At 36.5% G+C, this 23,270-nt stretch overlaps 1 protein-coding gene across 1 annotated transcript; it reads left to right on the top strand.

Moving 5' to 3' along the window:
* The first annotated feature begins 2,754 nt into the window (after window positions 1-2,754).
* Window positions 2,755-23,002, top strand: LOC137406124 (heterogeneous nuclear ribonucleoprotein F-like). Its single transcript, XM_068092658.1, has 12 exons — window positions 2,755-4,051; window positions 4,164-4,206; window positions 4,654-4,784; window positions 5,180-5,335; window positions 9,012-9,133; window positions 10,166-10,316; window positions 10,637-10,706; window positions 11,603-11,706; window positions 12,697-12,852; window positions 12,966-13,087; window positions 14,544-14,673; window positions 22,289-23,002. The coding sequence occupies exons 1-12, from the start codon at window positions 3,943-3,945 to the stop codon at window positions 22,366-22,368; spliced, it is 1,374 nt and encodes a 457-aa protein (XP_067948759.1). The 5' UTR covers window positions 2,755-3,942; the 3' UTR covers window positions 22,369-23,002.
* The last annotated feature ends 268 nt before the right edge of the window (window positions 23,003-23,270 follow it).

The raw sequence follows: 23,270 nt of genomic DNA, 5'->3' as shown, positions 1-23,270 counted from the left end.
CAGCTCCCGACCCAGCAGGTTGAAACGGTAGAGATAGCGTTCGGCTTTCAATAGACCACTAAGATTTTGGGCTAATTCAAACATGTTGTTTGAGAAGTTTTTGACAGTTTGCCTCGTAGTTAACTTCACAGCTTGTCTCATCAATGGCAGAGTAAGTTCTAGCCGACTCCAATTATAAATACTTCAAAGAACGGTTTGGATGAAATGCATGACCGTCATTAGTTTTGAATACTGTTGTGAGGTTTCTTACATTATGTAAATAAAATAGGTGTGTTTGATTTGTAGTTTGGCATATAGGTGACATCATAAATGTGAAATTTAGGCTTGAAGGTACAAAGATTATTGGGTATCGTCGAGCATTTGGTCGCAGTTGTCTTTGCCCTGTACATTTTGACAAAGTCGCACCGATGGGGACTGTATATCATTGGTCGCACCAATGCATGAACGTATAGTATTATTTGAATGTAACGTGTAATAATCATCGCTATGTCCTTTTGCTAAACATGTAGCCTGCTTACAGTGCATTCATTGCAGTTAAACTCCTGGGCATAGGCGTCTTTAATAGAGTATTTGCCGGCGAGTGTGAACTCGGCTAGTTTTCTTAGATTTGCCTTCACGCCCGTGCCCACGTTTATTTAGAGCGACATATGGAGAGCTGAGTATTTATCGGTAGTAACGATTGTACTAAAACCGTTTGTAAAACGGCAGGCCTTGTTCGCAAACAGTCGCAGCACCAACATGCGCGTTTCCTTTGCTACCTGCTACTCTTATGTTGTAAAAAATGTTTTCATGCCAAACAATAAGCTACAATAATGTGAAAATTATTTGTTATTATAATTTAACGGCGTATGCAAAAAAGTAACAAGTCATATTTTCGTAAGATGTTTCGCTGAGTGCACTATTCATTTCGCATAATTTTCGTGCGGGTTGCGTTTACCTCATTTTTTTACATTCTTATAGAGTTAAAAAAAATTTAAGACGTTTTATTGGTCATGCTACTGCTGGTTTATTATCGCAGCTGTAAAACTCCTGCTAGCATTCTATCTTGTTGATAATGTTTGGTGGTAAAGTTATTGGTAAAAACCTGTGCAAAAGAAATTGCATCAGTGCTTAATTAAAATTATTATTGCATAAAATATTTGCTAAATTCCAATTATGATAGAGCCTTATGAAAGAGCTGGGCATGCTCAGTATAATCTCGTTTATCATAGAAAAACAAAGACGAAACGCAGTTAAAACCCACCCAGAGCAAACAAAACCCATTCATACATAGTTCAAGCTTTACTCAAACCTAGAGGATGAGCACGTCAAAGCAAAACAGCTTTAATATTTACAGCAAAGCTGGATAATCTCGTCAGATGAAGATAAAGGTTGGATAGTCTCAATCTGATTCTCAAAATTTGATGGAGACACTGAAAGATGCTAGTCAAGAAACCAGAGCTGTAAAGTCAGAAAAATACTAGTTAAAGACATCATTGTAACTAGCCAGCAAGTTCACCATCTCTAACTATTTACCCAGGCTATCTCGTATTACTGTTTGCTATTCCATGAAGCATGGAAGCCAGTCAAATGGAATAGACAGCCTGGGCAAACGACACTCTTGCTCAGCGAAAAGTTTAACTTTCACGTGCCAACACCGTTCAAAACATCACTACTGTACTTTGTTTTGGGTTTTTTTATTTCAATGTTTTAATCTATAAAGGTAACAATAAAGGTAGCTTATTGTTAAGCTAGAAATGTATAATTGTGATATAGCTACATCATATCGTCAGCTATGTTGCATTTTACTCAGACTTTGCCTGTGTTAAGTCTCCAGACATAATTAATATCTCCTTTGCAACTTTCTACATCATCTATATGCTTCAGTCATTCAGGCCAGCTAACCATACACATCTCACACCTGCATTTCTTTCCCCTTACATTTGAATTAACTATAATCTTTTTGTAATGCTATTTTATATATATTCATCATTATACACAGGATAACTATAAAATCGGGTTATGTTACTTAGCTTAACCATGTTTATTGTGAAGTAGAAATTCAGTTTTGAGCTTTCAATTTGTTGTAGCAACTTCAGATGCTATTCTTTGTGGGTGCAAAGTTTACATGTGATAATTAATATAATCTAGAAATTTCTTTATGAATAAATATTTGGCAGCTCACTCCCTAAAAACAGCCATTTATGTAGAAAGCTTACAATGAAACACAATATGGATACTTACACTGAATAACATGTGTGTGCAGAAAATATTCAAGCAAATCTAAACATAGCTTCCCAATTGTTTGCCAATGGGACATTGCATATATATACTTGATGTAGTTGATCTAGTCTATATCAACTTTTCCTCTCACATTTGTTCATATTCACAATGGTTTGGGAACAGCTATAACAGGCTTTGCAGCTGAAGCACAATTTCTCAAAAATAATGGTTTTTTCTGTTGCATGCAGTATTTTATATTGAAAGTTACGCCCATGAATTTGGTTGACATTTACAACAAACTTTTAAATTTGTAGTTCTGATTTACACATTTGATCAATTCAATTACTTGGCTAACTTATATATTCAATCATTACATGAGCATTGAGTATTTTCTCTTTACTTCTGCTGTCTGATCATCATGTGATTTCTTATTTCCAGCCACTAAATGACAGAAAGCAGTGTATATGTGTTTTTCTAGCTAGTAGATATACTCATAGCTACACATTTTCAATCTCTTTGTTTTGAATACTGGTTGTTTTTCCTTTCCCTTGAGAAGCAGTCTAAAGCTTGCTGGCTTTTACTAAGGAATGCCATTCTAGTTTTTTCGTGATGGCAATATTCGCCATAATGTCCTTTTTATAAAGAGATAATAAATCTTTTGTTGTTGTGGAGTACATGTAGTTTACTTTGCCAGATCTATAGTCAAATTTTTCATTTGTACAGTTACCACCCTCTCTCCTTGAAAGTGTGCCTTGCAAAAGTTAGAATGAGTGCTTTGATCAACATTATCAGCGCATGCACCTTCCTATTCTTTTTGTGGTGAAAGTGAGCTTTTTGGCTTTTCCTCAATTGTCATTGTAGAAAAGTTACAGCTCAATTATTTGACTGCTTGTGGTTCTGTGAACCTTGATTTAATTTCTGATTTAAGGCTTGCCACTGAAGATTGATGCTTCAATCGAGCTATTCGTTCTCCAATAGAGTCTTCTAAGACATGCTAAATAGCAAATGTTAATTGTTTTTGTAGAATATTTTCAGACCTTCCAGCACAGAGAATCCTCACCAGCTTTTGCTATACATTTCCTTGAAAATATGATCGAACTAACTTTTGCCTTGAAATGCTATTCAGCAACCTATTAGTCATACAATTGTTTGCTTGACTGAACTTCTTAGGGCATCTGCTGGGTTTAAAAACAATCAAGAAAAGAACAGATAATAAAGCTTTTAAAAATACAGTCTTGTGTGTGTATTAATCAATGGAAGTGAGTAGACGTTTGTCAATGTATACCTTGCCCTATGTCAGCTAGCTTTTTTGTAAACAAATAAATCGAGACATCGGGAAGTGGGAGGAGCAATTATTAGAAATAGTTTGATAAAGTGATCCTTTGGAGCTAGGTATACATTTTTACTTTTGTATGTATGCCTCATGACAGTTTGTTGTGGTTACCCGAGTTGAATATCCAGGTAGTGATAGATTAGTTCTCACTGCTGCACACAAATACTGCTTTATCTCACATGATGGCAGTGAGTGTTTTAAGAGTCCCCTACAGGCTAACGCTTAAAAGGCAATATTTAGAACTTGGCTGAGGACAGCCCACAAGCACTTCTATGATATATGCCATTATTTAGGGTTACTATGTACGTACGTTAATAAAGTTACCCTATAATACGTTACCCTTAATTTTTCATTCCAACTTATTAGGATTCACCTCTATCCTAAGAGCCATATGTTTATGATTCCTAATGGGCCTCATAAGACATGTTGCAAGACGATTGCTGACTCGGACATCAGCATCTAGCTCACCGACTTATTCACGCTGTCGACTGTTGACAGCAAGAAATCTTTTAAAAGGTTAGTAGTTTTGCAATTCTTTTGATGCAGGAATAATTTATGATAAATGCACTTATAGCCCATTGACTAGATGCTATTGTATTCTAAATATGTATTATATTTCATTTTGTAGATTTTCAATTTGAATTCTCGGCATTGTCATCTGTTCCCAGTAGGTGAGTCGCTTGTTCAGATTTTGTCCTTGAAGTTTTGCTCGTAACTCGTGGTTCACAAGTTTCATAACTTCTATGCCTTTTGTTGTCACGCTCTGTATAGTGAATTAAGTGGTGACAGCCTTAAGCGAAAGAATTCATATATACCATATACATATTTAGTGTGGGATTGAAAGGAACTTGATAATCAGTATGTGCGTAGGAATTATAAAGATAACTCTAACACAAACTGCTACTGGCCTGGATTGTTTGCAGGCACCTGTATGGTGGTTACACGATCCTGCTGGCCTGAAGATATGGTATAAACTGAATAAAAATGGTCATAGCGTACATTCAAAGTAAATGTAATGTTTCAGATATTGTTTCCGTTTACAAACCATTTTATCACTTGAGTGATTACATCTTCATTTCCAAGGCTAGCGAGCATATCTGAGCATCACTCAATTGTAGGATTGCGCCAGGACCAGTAGGTGCCTGCACGGGAAGATGGTACTGCACTTGGGTCACTGAGCCGCTCTTTATAGAGCTCAAAGGAGTTCCCTACACAGCCACTGAGCAGGACATTATAGATTTTTTAAAAGGTATAGTTAGTAGTAGTATAGGTATAGTTGGTTGTATAGTTATAGTTAGTAGTATGGTTATTACTTCCATGTCTAACCTCTCTCATGCTGTCTGGCTTCCTGCACGCATAGAAATTAACCTGTCTTTCATTGTAAGTCATTATATGTTGTTAATGTAACTATTTCATACTGTAGACTATTCCACTATTTCATATTCCAAATTTAACTCAAATTTCATACAAGTTTCATACAAATTTCATGAACCTTGAGCATATTACTGCTGGAATAAAATCATCATTATCACTCACTGTATCACATCGTTGTTTCATCAAACACTGATTCCACTGTTGAGTTCCGATTTGTATCTCCTAATAGTGAGGTATTAATTAAGTGCTGTTGTCTCTGCTCTTTTGGAGGTGTGAGTGTGGTTGGGGGCAGCGAAGGAGTTGACTTGATGCTGAAAAGGGCAGCTATTCGGAGTGGTACAGCCTATGTTCAAGTGGTTTCACCTGACGATGTCAAAACTGCTGAAGCCTTAAACGGTGTCTATTTGCATGACAGATATATACAGGGTTAGTTGAAGGTGTTGTTGAGAGAAGGTTATGGGAAACAATTCAAACAATATATTAATGATATGTTATGTAATACGACCTTATGTGAAATCTCAATGTTGAATATTAAAGATTGACTTGCAACAAAATTCACATCACAGTTATTTGGTATCAAAAGATTTACCAAGTCGTACTCTGCTGTGTTGAAGGTGCAAAAAATGTGGGAATTTGAGTACAAGCTTTTAAAAGCTAAAAACGAACAGTTAATCGCAGCCATCACAAAACCGCAGTAGATTGGAATTCGTTTCCAAAATGGCTCAAATAGGACGTAGTTGAACACGATGACTTCTGTTTACACTTTCATGCAACTTCATTTGTTGAAATATTTTCACAAATAAACTTCACACATTCAACAAAACCATGTCTATTATCCTTATGCGTCTATCTCATCATCATTGTAACTCTGTCACTTTGAGCACTGATATCTCAAAACCTACCATAAAAATTTGTTTAATTTTTTAACCTTAGCTCGAAGAAGTGCATATCATTCTCTGATAAACATGACGAGCCTGTTGGTCACCTGTGATAGTCGAAAAATGTTGCAGAAATTGTTCGCGCCATTTGGCAAGAAGTTTGGGTCACTTGATCAGATTACGACTAGATGATTAGACCAGGCTGAAGCAAAACTGTAAAGTAGCAAGCATCTATGTCTGATACAGACTTTTCGGTAGAACCCAAAGTGTTTGTCATTAACTAGTGCTACGAGACGTTTTATATTGAGCCTTTTATTGGCCTTACATTTCATGTGATAACATCATGTGTCAAAACAATAACCACAATGTTTGAGTACGTCATCGAAATAAAGAGATTCCGAACCATGGCGTTTTTGTGATGGCTGCGATCAACTGTTCGTTTTTGATCTTTTAAGAGCTTGTAATCACATTTTCACTTACTTGGAACCTACAACACAGCAGAGTAAGACATGGTGAACCTTTTGATACCAAGTAACTGTAATGTGAATTTTGTTGCAAGTAAACCTTCAAAAGTTTTAAATCTCGATGTCTGTTGTCCATTTATAATGATAAAGTTTTAGTAACGAAAAATCTGTCTCACAGAGGATTTGATCTCGGAACCTTCAATTTCGGAGGCGCCGAGTTTACTCATTATACCATGCGTTTACCTGAGTGTTTACCTGTACCGAAGAATAATAGTGAAGATACTCAATACACCGGTTAAAAAATATATATAACGACATCGTGTAACGATTACCAGCTGGTCTCACGAGCTGAATGGCTGGCGTTGCATGGATAATAAAAACATCTTATAAACAGTTACAGGTAGTGTAAAGTTAATGTAGTAGGTAAGGTAATGTTTATAAGCTGTTTGTTATTACCCGAGCAACTCAGGGCATTCGGCTAGTGATATGTTAAAGTCATGTCATACAGCGGAATCTTTCATATAGAATCATCTAAATAGCTAGTCTTCTTTAGCATCATAAAATGTACATGCATGTTTTGTTGCCAATTGAAAATATCTGCCCTCTATTAGTTGGCTGTATATGTAGTCATACACTTACGTGTCATTGTTCACTCACTACCTCACTTGCTACTTGTCAGTAGTGTAAACAACTACTCAACTTTAAGTGTGTGCATTTAACAAATACAGTGAAACTCGGATAACTCAAACTTCAAGGGACCGAGCAAAAGTGTTCGAATTATCAGAGTGTTCAAGTTATCAGAGCACTGTCACAAGTCCATGTATTTACTTATTTATTAGTAGATACATGAACATATACAAACTATAATATAAATCAAAAGCACAAATGGCTTGTTTCAAATTAAATGCTTCTTTGTAAAGTTTAAAACGTTTTTATCAAAAAGTATAGAGATTTTTCTATCACTTGAGATTAGTTTGTTGTTTGAGGTGATGTTATTGCCAGGACGTTTTTTAGATTGACATTGGCAAAACTTGATCGTTGCTGAAATGCTCAAAGAAAAGACATCTTTTTCTTTTGAGCGTTTTACCCACGATCAATTTTGCCGATCTTTCTTGAAGTTTATGGAAAGATTACCTTACTTTACCTGGGATTCGTTAAGAGCAACACTCCGAGGCAGTTCAATTAAAAGTTTTACGAGGTTTTACGGTACATTGTATATCACTCACGCTTTTTGAATGGATACTTATTGAATGTACACACGTATTTTGTGTTTAGGTCAAACGATGAATAGTTTTTTTAGCTAAGACAACGTATACGTTTGACTACCACAATTCTTAAGACGTTTTAAACATTCAACATTCCGACGTTAATTCAACACGGAATCAACGTCGGAAAACTATTCATCACGGGCTAGCCGGGTCACGCACTCAAGGATTTTCGCCACGCAAATACAAAACAAAAACAACATGCTGTTTTTGTTTTGTATGTGCGTGGCGAAAATCCTTGCGCCCGTGACCCGGCTAGCCCGTTCTATTCACCGTATAGCAGTATAAATCAAATTTCACCAAACCTTTAGAACAGTCGTTGACAAAAATATTTTGCCGATGGAGGTAATAACGACGCTTATGAATTACGAAAAGTTGAGGTTTACCTCTATGGCTAGGAATAAAGTGATTTTCTAAAGCGATAGCAACCGTTTCGGTAGCCATTGGGCAAAAAACAGTTCGTTATAACAGTGTTGAATTCGAGTTATATAGAGCCATTTATCATTGCGTGGGAACGGACCAAGCAAATCCAGTCGAGTTAACCATGTGTTCGCTATATCCGAGGGCGAGTTATCCATGTTTCACTGTAGTTAAATATTACGCTATGGATAGATTACTTTTGAATAGTTCAAAGGTTTCTGTTCTGTAAATAATTTGCGCAAATGCATAGGTATTACCATAGTCACACACTCCTTTATAGTCTTATTTAATAAGTACAATGTACCATCAATTTTCTATCCAAAAATATTTTCAATGTAATGGAGAAAGCTTTGGTTGGGCAACATGTGACCATACTTAGAACATGTAATGTACATACAGTGTTTTATAGCTGTATTGTAGAGTACATGTAGTGCTACATAGCTGTATTGTAGGGTGCATTTAGTGTTGCATAGATGTATTGTAGAATGCATGTAGTGCTTCACAGCTGTATTGTAGAGTGCATGTAGTCTTACATAGCTGTATTGTAGAGTACATGTAGTCTTACATAGCTGTATTGTAGAGTGCATGTAGTATTACATAGCTGTATTGTAGTGTACATGTAGTCTTACGTAGCTGTATTGTAGAGTACATGTAGCGCTACATAGCTGTATTGTAGAGTGCATTTAGTGTTGCATATATGTGTTGTAGAATGCATGTAGCGCTACATAGCTGTATTGTAGAATATATGTAGTCTTACATAGCTGTATTGTAGAGTACATGTAGTGGCACATAGCTGTATTATAGAGTGTGTGTAGCAGTACTCAACTCTACTTCAAAATACATGTTCATAATTTGTTGCTGTTTTATATTTATCTATTTTCACCTGTCAACAGCTCGTCTCATGAGATAGTGTGTGAATCTATCAATTAAACTACATCCAGGAAATCTTATATTAGGAGTCTTAGCGCAACAGATCACGTTTATGTTATCATTTTTACAGGCAGCAATCGTCAAAGAACGTTTCTTTTTATTAGACCACAAATTATTTTATTATTCATTTTCTAACGTTGTGTAGTGAGGAAAGTAGAAGAAGAGAAGTTCAAGGCAGATATTACACGCACACAGTTAGAGCCGTTTAAAAGTCTAACCGGCCACACTGTGCAGATGAGCAATCTTCAGAGGGCTACCACAGATCAGGTAACATAGCCAGGTTTTTGTCACTGAAATACCTTTCTATGTTTCTGTTTCCGACAAACGAACTCATGACAACTGACCATAAATATAACTCTATTTTTATGTTATTGTTGTTATGGCGTACCCTTTGGCCTCGTCATTTCTGGAAGTATATCCCAGTGCTGTATATTCGATATTCTTTATGAACTTGATGTAGTATGCCGTTTGGATGTACGATGTGTTAGTGAACAGCACCGTTAGTGAATTGAAGAATAATGACAATGTGGGTAAGGTGTCTCAGAGATGCCAGATGACTCTAAACCTACAGAAATGTTTGTTCAAGGATTCAGTAAAATTCAAGGGTGTACCTAGACCTTAACTGTATACAGGACTATTTGGAGTTACCCAGCTCTATGTATACCAAAGAGCTTCAGTCATTTTTTGGATGAATAAACCAGTGACAAATTATCTCCTAGGATTTCTAGGCTATGACTATGTTACAGTCACTAGTCACTATACTCAGTATGTAATGTTACAGTCACTAGTCACTATACTCAGTATGTAATGTTACAGTCACTAGTCACTATACTCAGTGTGTAGTGTTACAGTCACTAGTCACTATACTCAGTATGTAATGTTACAGTCACTAGTCACTATACTCAGTATGTAATGCTACAGTTACTAGTCACTATACTCAGTGTGTAGTGTTACAGTCACTAGTCACTATACTCAGTATGTAATGTTACAGTCACTATTCACCATACTCAGTATGTAGTGTTACAATCACTAGTCACTATACTCAGTATGTAATGCTACAGTCACTAGTTACTATACTCAGTATGTAATGTTACAGTCACTAGTCACCATACTCAGTATGTAGTGTTAGTCACTAGTCACTATACTCAGTATGTAGTGTTACAGTCACTAGTCATTATATTCAGTATGTAATGTTACAGTCACTATACTCAGTATGTAATGTTACAGTCATTAGTCAAGCGCTATCCATTCACACCTAATTAATTTTTTCTGCCATCTCTTCTCTATCCTATTTGCCAGGAAATAAGAAAGTTCTTTGCTCCGTTAGAACCAATCGCTGTAGAAGTGGTAAAAGGTTCTGGATTTGACTGGGTGAATTTCAAGGCATTTGTTGACTTTTCTACTCATCAAGAGGCAAAGAAGGCTATGGCCAAACAAACCACGGAACTTGGTACGGGCCGGCAGTATTGCAGCCTTTCTCTTTCTATCTTTGCTCTTTTATCATTTTCATTTTATGAAGCATTTTATATTTTCCAACAGCCAAAAATAAATAGTCAACCTCCTTTTTAATTAAACCTTTTTAAGAATGGCAAGAAAACATCATGCATCACTGAATACGTACTGCTAAAGCGATGCTGTACGGTTTATCATGGGCTACAGAGGAGATGTATGGTACACCTTGCTTGTCTAAAGCATTTTACCTTGCAATGTTGTTGATCTCAATATGGTGGCGGCTTTAGATGGCCAATGAGTTCTTATTTTTTGTTGCAGGAGGAAATGAGATAAGCATGACACTCATATCATATCCAGGCAATTGCACGTGCTATGCCAAGGATGGATCGTATGTATAAACAGCTGTTATCTTCCTTTCATGAAGCATGACTTACCTTAAATTCTGACCAGATGCATGCTAAGCTGTCTGCAACAACTATAAATGGAAGTTTGTTACTTGAGCAGTTACAGTCAAACATGGATAACTCGAACTTCACGGGACCGAGCGAAAGTGTTCGAATTATCAGAGCGTTCAAGTTATCAGAGCACTGTCACAAGTCCATGTATTTACTTATTTATTAGTAGATACATGTACATATACAAACTATAATATAAATCAAAAGCACAAATGGCTTGTTTCAAATTAAATGCTTCTAATGTAAAGTTTAAAACTTTTTTATCAAAAAGTGTAGAGATTTTTCTATAACTTGAGATTGGTTTGTTGTTTGAGGTGATGTTATTGCCAGGACGTTTTTTAGATTGACATTGGCAAAACTTGATCGTTGTTGAAATGCTCAAAAGAAAAGACATCTTTTTCTTTTGAACGTTTTACCCACGATCAATTTTGCCGATTTTACTTGAAGTTTATGCAAAGATTATCTCACTTCACCTTGCTTCTGAAGGGCGATCACTAAGCGGATGTTTGGTATAAATCAAATTTCACCAAACCTTTAGAAAAGTCGTTGACAAAAATATTTTGCCGACGGTGGTAATAACGACGCCTATGATTTATGAAAAGTTGAGGTTCACCTCTATGGCTTGGAATAAAGTGATTTTCTAAAGCGATAACAATCGTTTCGGTAGCCGTTGGGCAAAAAACAGTTCGAGTTAACAGTGTTGAGTTCGAGTTATCTATAGCAATTTATCATTACGTGGGAACGGACCAAAGAAACCGTTCAAGTTAACCATGTGGCCGAGTTATCCATGTTTCACTGTATTTAGCTGTCTGGTATTGCCTGCTTGCAGCCAAGGGATTGCTAAAGACACTGCGTATACGGATGGACATTACATAAAGTTACTAGGGCTGCCCTATCGCGTTACAGAACAGGAAATTGTAAACTTTCTCCAAGGTCTGTAATGCTTTTGCTAACCAAATGTTACAATGCCTCCTTACATGACAGTAAAGAAGTGCAGGAACCTTGAGTAATGCCTAGCCTATCAACTGATGACTATTTCATCAAGATACACGTATTACCGTTCTTATAAAACGTGTAGATTGCTCATGTGTGACTCAAACACCGTATATCAAGCGTTTTATAAAATTGGAGTTGTCTATACAATTGGTAATAAAACTACAGTCATACCTCGACATACGAGCTTAAAGGATTCTGGGACTGAGCTCGTATGTCAATGTGCTCGTATCTCTATGCAATATTTCCTATATAAAATAGCTACATACAAATTAAACTACCTAAAACAAGGTATTACAATGGAAAAACATCTTTTTACTTATTGTAATGAAGTACCTGTGCTCACAAAACGAAACAATTACTTATTTAATGGTTATGATTTGTAATGCAGTGTAACAATGCTATGTAGGCTACAGTCGTGTATGGAGTTCTTACTTTCTAGACAGACGTAGTGGCTAACGCCGGTGTGAGAGAGACTTGACAGCAATGCGTTCGGTACACTAGACATTTGTGACGCTACGTAACATAACATAAGCTTTGAATTTAAATTGAATGAATTAAGTTTTAATCTTTTATTAAACTTAACTTTAGTTTTGTCTTTGTCTTAATTTATATTATCCGTTTCTGTTCATTTTTTTATTATTCTGCTTACACTCAAATTTTAGCTGACCTTTTGAAGATTATTTTCAAACTGACTCGCCGGCAAGTACTGAGCGATGCTGTTCTCGAAAGCGGCCTCTCATATATTTGATCATTTAATGGCCATCGAAAATAAAGAAAAATTCGAAGAACAAAAGATTATATTTGTGTGTAACTCCTCCGGTGTCCATTTGCGGATTGTTCATTGCAAGAATACCTTCAGAACTAGTGATCATGTTGAGTCATTTTTTCTGGTATGGTTCAGTGTTTAGCGTATGGTTGATTTGACAGGAGTTTCTCTGGAAGGTGGCAGTAGAGATGTATATATAATGCTGAGGAAGTCTGGTATTAAGTCTGGGATAGGATTCGTACGCTTACCTGCTGAGCAGAGTCTACCGGTGGCTTTAAACTTGCACAAACAACGTATTGGAGAGCGATATGTCGAAGGTAATTGGTCCTTTTGACATAATTAAATGCTTCTCTTTCTGGTCTTGCAGATCGGTACACGCGTTAGACCGATATAAGTATTTTTTACATTTTTATATTCTTACTGCTTGTAGTTATTCAATCAACCCGCCATCAGTTTCTCAGTGCCATTCGGGCCACTCGACTACACCCATTTATGAGCGTTACTGGTCACAGCGTTGAACTTGCTGAGATGCCATTTGACACCAAAGTTGAGGTAAGCAATGTCAAGGCAAAAGAAGGCAGTTCTTATCACATGGTATAAGAGTCAAGGTAGGTAGTACTCCATATTATATGATACCAGAGTCAAGGTAGGTAGTACTCTATATCATATGGTATCAGAGTTAAGGTATGTAGTACTCTATATCATATGATACCAGAGTCAAGGTATCATGCAATGCAGGTAGTACTCCATATTATATGATGCCAGAGTCAAGGTAGTTAGTACTCCATATCATATGATACCAGAGTCAAGGTAGGTAGTACTCCATATCATATGATATCAGAGTTAAGGTATGTAGTACTCTCTATCATATGATACCAGAGTCAAGGTAGGTAGTACTCCATATTATATGATGCCAGAGTCAAGGTAGTTAGTACTCCATATCATATGATACCAGAGTCAAGGTAGGTAGTACTCCATATCATATGATACCAGAGTCAAGGTAGGTAGTACTCCATATCATATGATATCAGAGTTAAGGTATGTAGTACTCTCTATCATATGATACCAGAGTCAAGGTAGGTAGTACTCCATATTATATGATGTCAAGGTAGGCAGTACTCCATATCATATGATACCAGAGTCAAGGTAGGTAGTACTCCATATAGTATGATACAAGAGTCAAGATAGGTAGTACTCCATATCATATAATACCAAAGTAGAGGTAGGTAATACTCCATATTATATGATGTCAGAGTCGAGGTAGGTACCGTACTTTTTGGACTATAAACTGCAGCCCTATATAAGCCGCATCTGCTTTATTTTCCAAAAAAATGATAATAAAACAATATATAGGCCGCACCTTTGTATAGGCTGCAAAACTCAGGATGGTGCTTTTTAACAGGGCATCAATTTTGCTGTTTAAAACGAACCAGTGCCTAACGCGTACCAGTGCCTAACCGAACCAGTGCCTAACCAGTGCCTAACGGCACTGTTTCGTATTAACTGACGCTTTTTAACCTCGTGTCTAACGGAACCGTACCGTTAGGCATTGTTTCGTTTTTTCTTTCTCCGCTAGCGACACTCTAAACGGAGATTCTGGTTAATGCGCTCTAGCGGTGAAAGAAAAAGCCACAGAATAGCCACACCCTTATATAAGCCGCATGGCTCGAAACATCAGAAAAAAGTTGCAGCTAATAGTCCGAAAAGTACGGTAGATTTCATAAATAGCACTACTTAGGTTGTCAGTTCTCATGTAATTACTCTCACAGTGTTTAATATTTTGTAATGAAGCTTTTATTTTCATCTTTTCAGTAAAAATATTGTAGCTCTTAATGCCTTCAGCCTTTCTAGTTCTAATCAAACACCGTAGCTGAGTGTACACAAGCAGTATTCATGCTTCTGCATTGCTCTCTTTTCTGATTAACTAGTAGGTTCACTACCTTCCTTAGTGATTTGTTTACTGAAGTTTGCAGGTTGTCTTGGCAAGTCAGTGCTTATTCTGTTGTAGGATATTCAGTCATTGTTCCGGCCACTGCGACCGCTAAATATTCAGTTTCGCTTCCAGAAGAAGACAACTGTTAAAGTATTTCTAGATTTCTCCAGTCATGACGAAGCTTCGCAAGCAGTCGAGACACATGGTAAGGCGTTTAGATTGGTTTAAGATCAACTAATTGAGGCCTGGTGTTTGCTTTTGTTGTTAATGCACATAGTTTCCTTAGTTGAATGTTTTAAAGCTTATTGTTGATTAATGTGCAAAAGATTTTCTAAGTTGACTAGATTTACTAACTCAAGCAAATTAAAAAAAAGTTAATGCAGTGCGCCCTCAGGATACGATTACCCTGATATATGATTTTTCACCCTACAAAGTGGAACATAATGATTTTTTCACCTCATCATTTGCTTTAGCTGGTACATGTAGCGAGTAAACCAGAGAAGAGGCAAAAACGTATCAATGCTAGTTATGGTGCTGTACACTTGAAAATAAATTTAAAACGTAATGAATTGGAACTTTTTAGCAGGCTAAAAGAAGCTGTCCATTCCTGTCCAATTTTTCTACTTTTTCTACGAAAAAAATTGGTGGTGCAATGCAGAAAATTGCTAGCTAGGCCTTGTAAAAGGATCCAGAGAATGTGGTACAGTAGTTTGTCTTGTATGAAATGTGCACATGAATCAATGTAACCATACATACAAAGTTTGTACGTATTTATACCCTAGGGGGGACAGGGCTTTAGCAAGTTTCAGAAAGTAATGTGGATGCGTCAACTATCTTGAGTAGCTAGTTATATGAGTTACATACATACGATGAATTGTATTCACGTAGAAGATAACAAGCCCATATGCAAAGACATGGTTAAACAAGAAAATAAAACATAAAATCAAAAGGAAAAAAATAAAATGAATAAAATATGAAAAATGCCACACAAGAAATAAATAATATATATTATACATGCATTGTTTTAATGTACCATTCCACATCAGTAAATTAAACACTTGAAATATTTCTGCGAATGTGGGGTTTTCTGTATCTTCTACATCCTCGCCTTTACTAAATGGTTGCTCCTTTTGAATGCTGATCGCGTGCATGACCTAGCTCATTCAAATCGTCAGTCGGAAGCTCTTTCTTGTGCTTGCTTTAATGGAGTTCTTGTTTAAATAATAATTGCAAATGCTGATTGGTTGCGATCATATTCCTTGACAATGTTAATAATACGGGTCCCTTCTTCTTATTTACGACATCCAACTTTGTTGACCTAGAAATCATTTTTCCTTCGTTTTGTAACATTTGTATTGGTCTCAGATCCCATAGATAACGAATTAAATGTAGATACTTGTAGTTATATACGTATGCTGACTTAAAAGTTTATAGTAAAAGCTATAATAACGCTACAAATGAATATTTGCTCTCGCTTGTGTATTTTACACGAAATTTTCCACGCGGACATGAGAGAAGTCGATCATCGTGTCTCTTCTAAACGTTCTCAGAATGTTTTCGGCAAACTATATTTTGGTGTCTTTTTTATTTCGACGTGTGTTATGAGCACACCAACGGCCAAATTTTAACTCGGGCGAAACTTTTCTCAAATTCGTATGGTGAAATAAAATTCGTATAGCGAGGTGAAGATATCACAATGTTTGACTTCGTAAGGTAAAAAAATCGTACGTCAGGGTAATCGTATCTCGAGGGTGCACTTTACATCAAAATAACAAAGACACTGAAATGCTGTTCGCTGAAAATGTTTTCACAATGCCTAAAAGAGAAACGACCGATTTCTATTAGTTCAGCAATTCTCGTGTATAAAATGGTAATATTTTCCGTTTAAAACCAGTAGCAAAGTTTGAGTTTTGATCACTTCAAACAGAAGGTCGGACAACTTTCCTTAACCTGCTAACAAAAATCCACTTCATTACAAAAACATCATTGTTCAGGCTTTCTTGCCAAATTAGGTTAAAAACCTAAAACGGAAATTAGGACCATTAATTCCTAGAACTTGAGTAGGGCTGTAATTAGAGCTGTTGAGGTAACCTGTCTGAATTAATCCTACGGACATAACCTGTCCATCTCAGGTTCTTTTCAACAAGTATTGCCATGGGTGCAAGGCTTGTTCTTCTACACATGTATTTTTTCATTCGTGACCTTATCTCTCCGCGATATTGTCAATATTTCTCTCAAGTGCTTCATAATATATGCATGAACTTTATGGACCTTAGTCATATAAATAGTCCGTGTTACAGCTCCATACAAGAGGACAGTCACCTCTTAAATGGAGCTGAAATGGAGTCTTAAAATGACACCTGATAAATTTCCTACAGTATCTCCCTCGGTTTAGCATAAGCTGCACGAGCCTTCCCAACACGAAAGATGAGCTTGCTGTCCAGTCTGGTGCTGTCAGGAATAATATCATTTCTCCCAAAATATGCTAATTTTTTGACCATAGGAGGTTCTCATTTTGTAAATGTATAACAGCAGGTGTTTGCGTAACTGCGAGGTTCTTGACTGTTTGGAAATGGTACTCTGGCTTTCTAATGTTAATATTCCAGCTGAATTATTCTTGCGCCAAAGAAAATCTGTCAGCTATCCTTTGCATGCTCATGGCATCATGGGCAACCAACACGCTGTCATCAGCAAATAGCACTCTCCTTACAATTTTCTGGCATGGTTTCTTGCGAGCCTTAAAATGTGCAACACTGAACAAGTCTGCATCGTGTCAAATCTGAATGCAGATTCCATCCTTGTTGTCTGTAAAGGCTACCTCCAACATAGCCAACAGGTAAAGCGAGAAAAGTCTGTGGTTGAACACATCCTTGATTTACTCCGTTTGATACCTCAAACATTTTGTATTGGTCGCTTCCTGAGCTACAAATGCCTTCATGCTACTGTGCAGTGATCATATAACATTGGCAAATTTAGCAGGACAGCTAAATTTGCTGAAGAGTTGCCAAATTCTGTTCCTAGAAATAGTGTCGTAGACATTTGTAGCATCAATTAGCACAGCATATACTGGCATGTTTTGAGTCTTGAGCTATTTTCTGTGGGGCTGCTGCAAGCAGAAGATCATGTCCGCCACGGCCCCTACTAGCCTAGAATCTACACTGCTGCGACTTTGATAGTATGATTGGAGCATTGTGTTTATTGATTTGATTCAAGCGTACACAAGAGAGTGTTTTTCCAGCAACTGAGAGCAAATATATACCTCTGTAATTTCCGCAAATCTTTAGGACTGTCCTTCTTGAATACCCTATTGGGATATTGCACCTATTGCATCCCCTACGTCCTTCAGTTCTAGAGGCTCAAACAGAGATGTTACCTCAGGTCTCTCTTTGATAGTGACAAATTCTTTTTTATCAATCTGTCCTGAAAAATTGAGAAGTTGATCAGAATGATCCACAACTTTGTTGAGGATCTCTGATCCTTCCTGTAATATTTTACTGTCGTTTGGAGCTGTAATTTGGGTAATACCACTAGACAATACACCTTCTGTAGTCTACCGTAAAAATATTTCATATCATTGGTATCTGCTGCCTGCAGTAGACTCTCAGCCTCAGTCTCCCACCAGTCAGATTTTAACTCTCTAGTATTATACTGCGGAAGTTTTCTCTTTGCTATAGTGTATCTATTCTTGTTAAACGTAGTGTTTCTTGGAGCATGTTGTTTGTTGTATTATTTTATCTGTCAAAAGGTTCTACCTGATGTTTATCAGTTTGATTAAACCAGTGTTAATGATTACTTTTGGTCCTCTCAAATACTCCCCCTGCTGATTCATAAATTCCAATGTTTTACTGCTTCTCCAATTCCTTATATCCCTGTTCCATACAGTCCTCCAGTGCCTTTTTCATTTCATTTTCTAGCTTTTCCTTGACTTCTTGGCTCTTAGTCTTGCTTACATCCAGTCTGCTTTATGTTTCGACCTTTTGTGCAGCAGCGTGAAGCCTGAACTGAAATGGGCATCCTGGACCTGGCCATCTGGTGATTCGTTGCAGTCTGCGCCTCTCGTTACTCTAATCAAGTACATCATTCAGGTCTTCCCTTTAGTGATCGCTTAGTCTTGTAGGTGTCAGTGCTTGGTTCAGGGATGCATCCACATAATTTCATTCTTGAATATATTGTTGGTTATTAGCGGGCTATACTTTTGGTATAGGACATTTTCTGTTTAGCTTGCACTTCTGGTCCCGTGGAGTCCGATGACTCTCCCACTTATTGTGTTCATATTCAAACCTTGTGTCGAAGTTATTAGTGATAATCACCTTAACTTTTCTCCAAACCTTAAAAAACTTCTCTTAATTGTCTGAAGAATTATTCTTTTTTTATTATTGTAACGTAACCTTCCTTTTCCAAGGGTCATCTTATCACTAATAGTTGAAGGATCCTTCTTTAACAACCCAGCCAAGGAGTTTTTGATAACAAAGCTGACTCTGGATCATCTTCATTCTTGTTCCTCTTTGCCATTCGAAAAAAAATGTATAGCCATAATCGACTAAGCTGTCATAGCATGATAGACAGGTCCCAGTGATGCCAGCTATGTCTAAACCATATCTACCCAGTTCTCTCGCAATCAGGGTCATCTGTCGCAGAGGTCTAGTTTATGTAGCTCTGTCAATCAAAGCTTATTTTTACTACCATCCGGAGGGGGAGATGATTGACGTAAAGTTTGTTTGTCCAGGCAACATTCAAGCTGGCCTGGGGTGTTCCTCTTTTGACCATATTTACTATAGAACTTTGTGCAAGAGCTTTCTCCGGCATGGTTTGAAGCCAAACTAGTCTGCTCTCCTAGATTCACTCTGTCAGTATATACTAGCTGTATAGCAGAGAAAGTCAACCCAAGATGTACCATAACTTCAGGTAGGCTGCAGTAGCTGACCAGAAAACCAGTTTGACGATTTCAGCTCTAAGGGTGCCACAAACTCCTTTCAAAAAGTGCCCAACACAAGCTTTGAGGCAGATATTTTTTTGTTCTGCCAAGATGGACAGACCACCCTTTTCACATAGAAAAATCCAGTTGGGTTGTCAGTTTAGTTCCCAGCAATACAAATTTAAAATGCCTAAAATGATGAGAATGCCTGTTTTGCCTGTAGTGAACTGATAAATAGTCGGAAAATACTTATTACTGATGGTTAAGCAATTGAAATTTCACAAGGTCATTCTCACGGTAGCCTGAATTTAATTGTACACTGATGAAGTGATTTTTTTGTTCTGGTAAATGAATATTTACTATGGACCGCTTTACTTTTCTATTATTACCAACTAACTTGTTAACAGTTTGCTATTGTTAATAAAATTTAAACTACCAGGCTCAAAGCAATATCCAAATGATCATATACATGTAAAATATCAATGTAATCTACCGAAATACACATCACACTAACAGTTTTTAGTTGTGAATTACGATGAAAGATTATTTTTAATCATCAAAGTTTTTATTTATTATTATTATTAAAGTTTTAGATATAATAGATGCGCCTGATAGAGTAGATTACACTTATTCAAATGAGCTGTTTGTTATAAGAATAGGTTTAGACATTCACTTTCATTATTAACTTAGAACTTGGCTACGTTATAAAAATCTTCGGAACTCAGTCGGTTTTTAACTCAGCCCAGCAAGCTATATGACTTTTCTTTTTAAAACAAATTTTGACAAACTTTGTTCTGTAGGCCAATTATCGATCTTGCAAGGTATGATGTATTTGGTATTGTCTGCCTTACTTTTTGTTTTAATGTTTTTTATATATACAGTAGACCCCTGCCATACAGCAATAATTCGTTCCGGTGTTGACATCGTAAGGCGAAAATGTCGCATAGAGGGGCATAAAGACCCATAGTAATTATTTAATGCTAACATATCCCGGTACAAAAAGTTGAAATTTTATATACATACTGTGCATATTAAAATTTAGTAACAAAATAGTATATTAGCCTTAGTAGCTATAGTTATCTACTATTTTAGTGTAATTTTAGCGTAATAGTTAATTTTAGTGTATTCAGTGGTTATGATCTGCAATAAAGTTTTTATTGCAATAAAATCATTTTTTTCCCTTACCATCTTTATCAAACTTATGACCCATGGTTAACGAAGTAAAATTATATATGTAGTTATATTCATATAATGAATTAAATTTATAGTAAATATTATATTAAATGCTAAAATGCACAACAAATTTTCACTTTCGCTTACTTTTCACTAATTTTCGTTTCACTCGTAATTTGCTACATAAAATTGGTCATTCACAAAACAAGAATAATGCTGAACTGAGGGGGAAAAGTGAGCATTGTGTCTCTTTCAGGCATTGTGGAAGGGATTTTGGTGAATAGAATATCAGCATCTTTATGATTCTGACATATTCAGCACACCAAAAGCCAAATTTGATTTTTGAGAGACATTTTATTGATGTCATATGGTGAAAAAATTGCCGTAATAACAGGTTGGAAAAAACCACGGTTTTTATGAAAAAACCAGGTTTTTTTTGTTTAACCCGGTTTTTATGGTTTAAACCGGTTTTTATAATTTTACCAAGGTTTTTGCAATTTTAAGTCTAATTAACATCACTTACTATAGCTGCATGATTGAGTATTGAACATACATATGTGGAATCATCTGTTAAAGATGGTACTGTGGGAGTTTTATGGGAAAAAAGAGAGAAAACATATGGAAATTTCAGAATGAGTTTTAAATCAAACATGATCGATAAAATACAGAGCAGAAATCTTATCACATAAAGTGAATATTTTACATACGGCTCTATGTATAAGTAGAAACTTTAATCCCAGTGATTAGTCGTGGGGTAGTGTAGAGCAGAGCATAATGTAGATGCATTGCTAGTGTTTGAAGCAGTGGCAGATGACTCAACTTCTATCACCTGAATTTTAGCATCACTGTCTAAATTGGTGTTTTCAGCTGGACATTTTGCTACGTGAGCTTTAAGCTTATCTGCGTGACCTCGCATAACGACAGCACACCTATTACGTTTTGCCTTAAAACCTTTGTCTTTCAAAACACAACAAACTTGATAAACTGAGTTCTAACAATCCAACGACTTTGGCTAGTGCCCAATAAATGAAATATTAGTTTGCAAACTTAAAGCTTTTGCCCAAAAGGATTTTATTGTTTTAATTTTTAATTATAAGTAATCCTTTCTCACTGGCCAGACTTGAGAAACTATTCATTCATTATTAGAGATGATGATTGGATTAGTATATTTCACATGGTTTTTATATTTCATCAGTAAAGAGATCATCATATCACTTGATAAAACCAATTGAAAATGAAATCCACTAATTCATTGTTGTGCTAGGATTTCATGTAGTTTCAACTTGAGCTCTGCCATCAATTTACTACTGTGTCCTAAATAAACTTCCACAGCTGATAATTACATATAATTGCATTTCTACCGCACATGAACCACTAGGCGCTGAAAATATTATGTTTTTCACAATGAATAATGAAAAAACCGAAAAAACCATTAAAACTGGTTTTTTTGGGCTGGTTTAAACCGGGTTTATACTACTCGGTTTAAACCATTGGTTTAAACCGAGCCAACCCTGCGTAATAAGGTATCCTAAAGCCATCTATTATAAGGTGTCTAACATCCTAAAGCCTGAAAAGTGCCGTGATTTGTAAAATTTCTTTTGCATATTTTTAGCTGTAACATATTTATCAATTATACTAATTAATAAATATTTATCAATATATCTCAAAATAATTTCTGGCTCATAAGTGCTGTTCAACCATGCTTTATCTCAAGCATCCCATACTGTTACAGATGGTGAGCCAACAGCGATGTATTTACACTCATATCCTGGAAAGGCAACCTGTTACCCTCAACTGTCTTCTCCTCGCTGAGAAGAGGAGTTGCGCTGGGGCATTTGTTGAGTTGTCATCACTAACAGCTGTGCTCTCAAGAATTCATATTCCTGCAGAAGCATTACTGGCCGGTGGAAATCTTTTTAGGCAATGGACACTACTTATTGGTTATCTGAAGAACTCTGATTAAAAGGATGATTTTAAAATGTTTCAGCGTCTCCAATCTCTAACTAGGTGTTGACATCGTAAGGCGAAAATGTCGCATAGAGGGGCATAAAGACCCATAGTAATTACATAATACATACATTCTTACATACGTTGACTGGGAGTAATGTATTGCATTGTAGAACCCTAAATTTGCGTGAGACAACATTTGCCAATGTTTTGAAGCCATATGGCGCTTGGCTGATTATGTGACTAAATTTTATGAAATGACTTAGCAATTTAAATTATGTTTGTGTTGTGTAATAATGGAATATATTGTCCAGGTATGCTCAAGCAGCTCTTTGTATTGCCCAGACTAGTATAGTTCAATGGTTCGTATTTGATGTGCCAACATTTCTGTGTTATCTTTACGTTTCATAATGCTGACAAAGTGTATGAGAGCAACATAACAGGTTTTTAGCATGATGCAATATTACCCAATGTTATAGTAACCCAGCAAGGTCATCTCTGTTAGCAAGTTGTAGCTGTCTCAAGCTGTTAGCAAGCTGTAGCAAGTCTCTGTTGAAGCAACATTGACATCATAGACATCTCTGCAATCTAGCGCAATTGTCTTCTCCGCGAAACAAAAGGAGTAGCGGCCACTGTGAACGACTTGGCTTAACGACTCCTTTTCAAACTTTTCTTGCGTCGTGTTGAACTTTTTGACAGGTTAGCCCGTCAAAATTTTTCTTATATGCACACGTAAATACCAGTACATGTATGTGTATTTTCGGGGT

This window comes from Watersipora subatra, chromosome 1 (assembly GCF_963576615.1).
Source record: "Watersipora subatra chromosome 1, tzWatSuba1.1, whole genome shotgun sequence".
Lineage (NCBI taxonomy): Eukaryota > Metazoa > Bryozoa > Gymnolaemata > Cheilostomatida > Watersiporidae > Watersipora > Watersipora subatra.
Note: the sequence above shows the minus strand (reverse complement) of the source record. Positions and strands in the feature narration are given on the sequence as shown.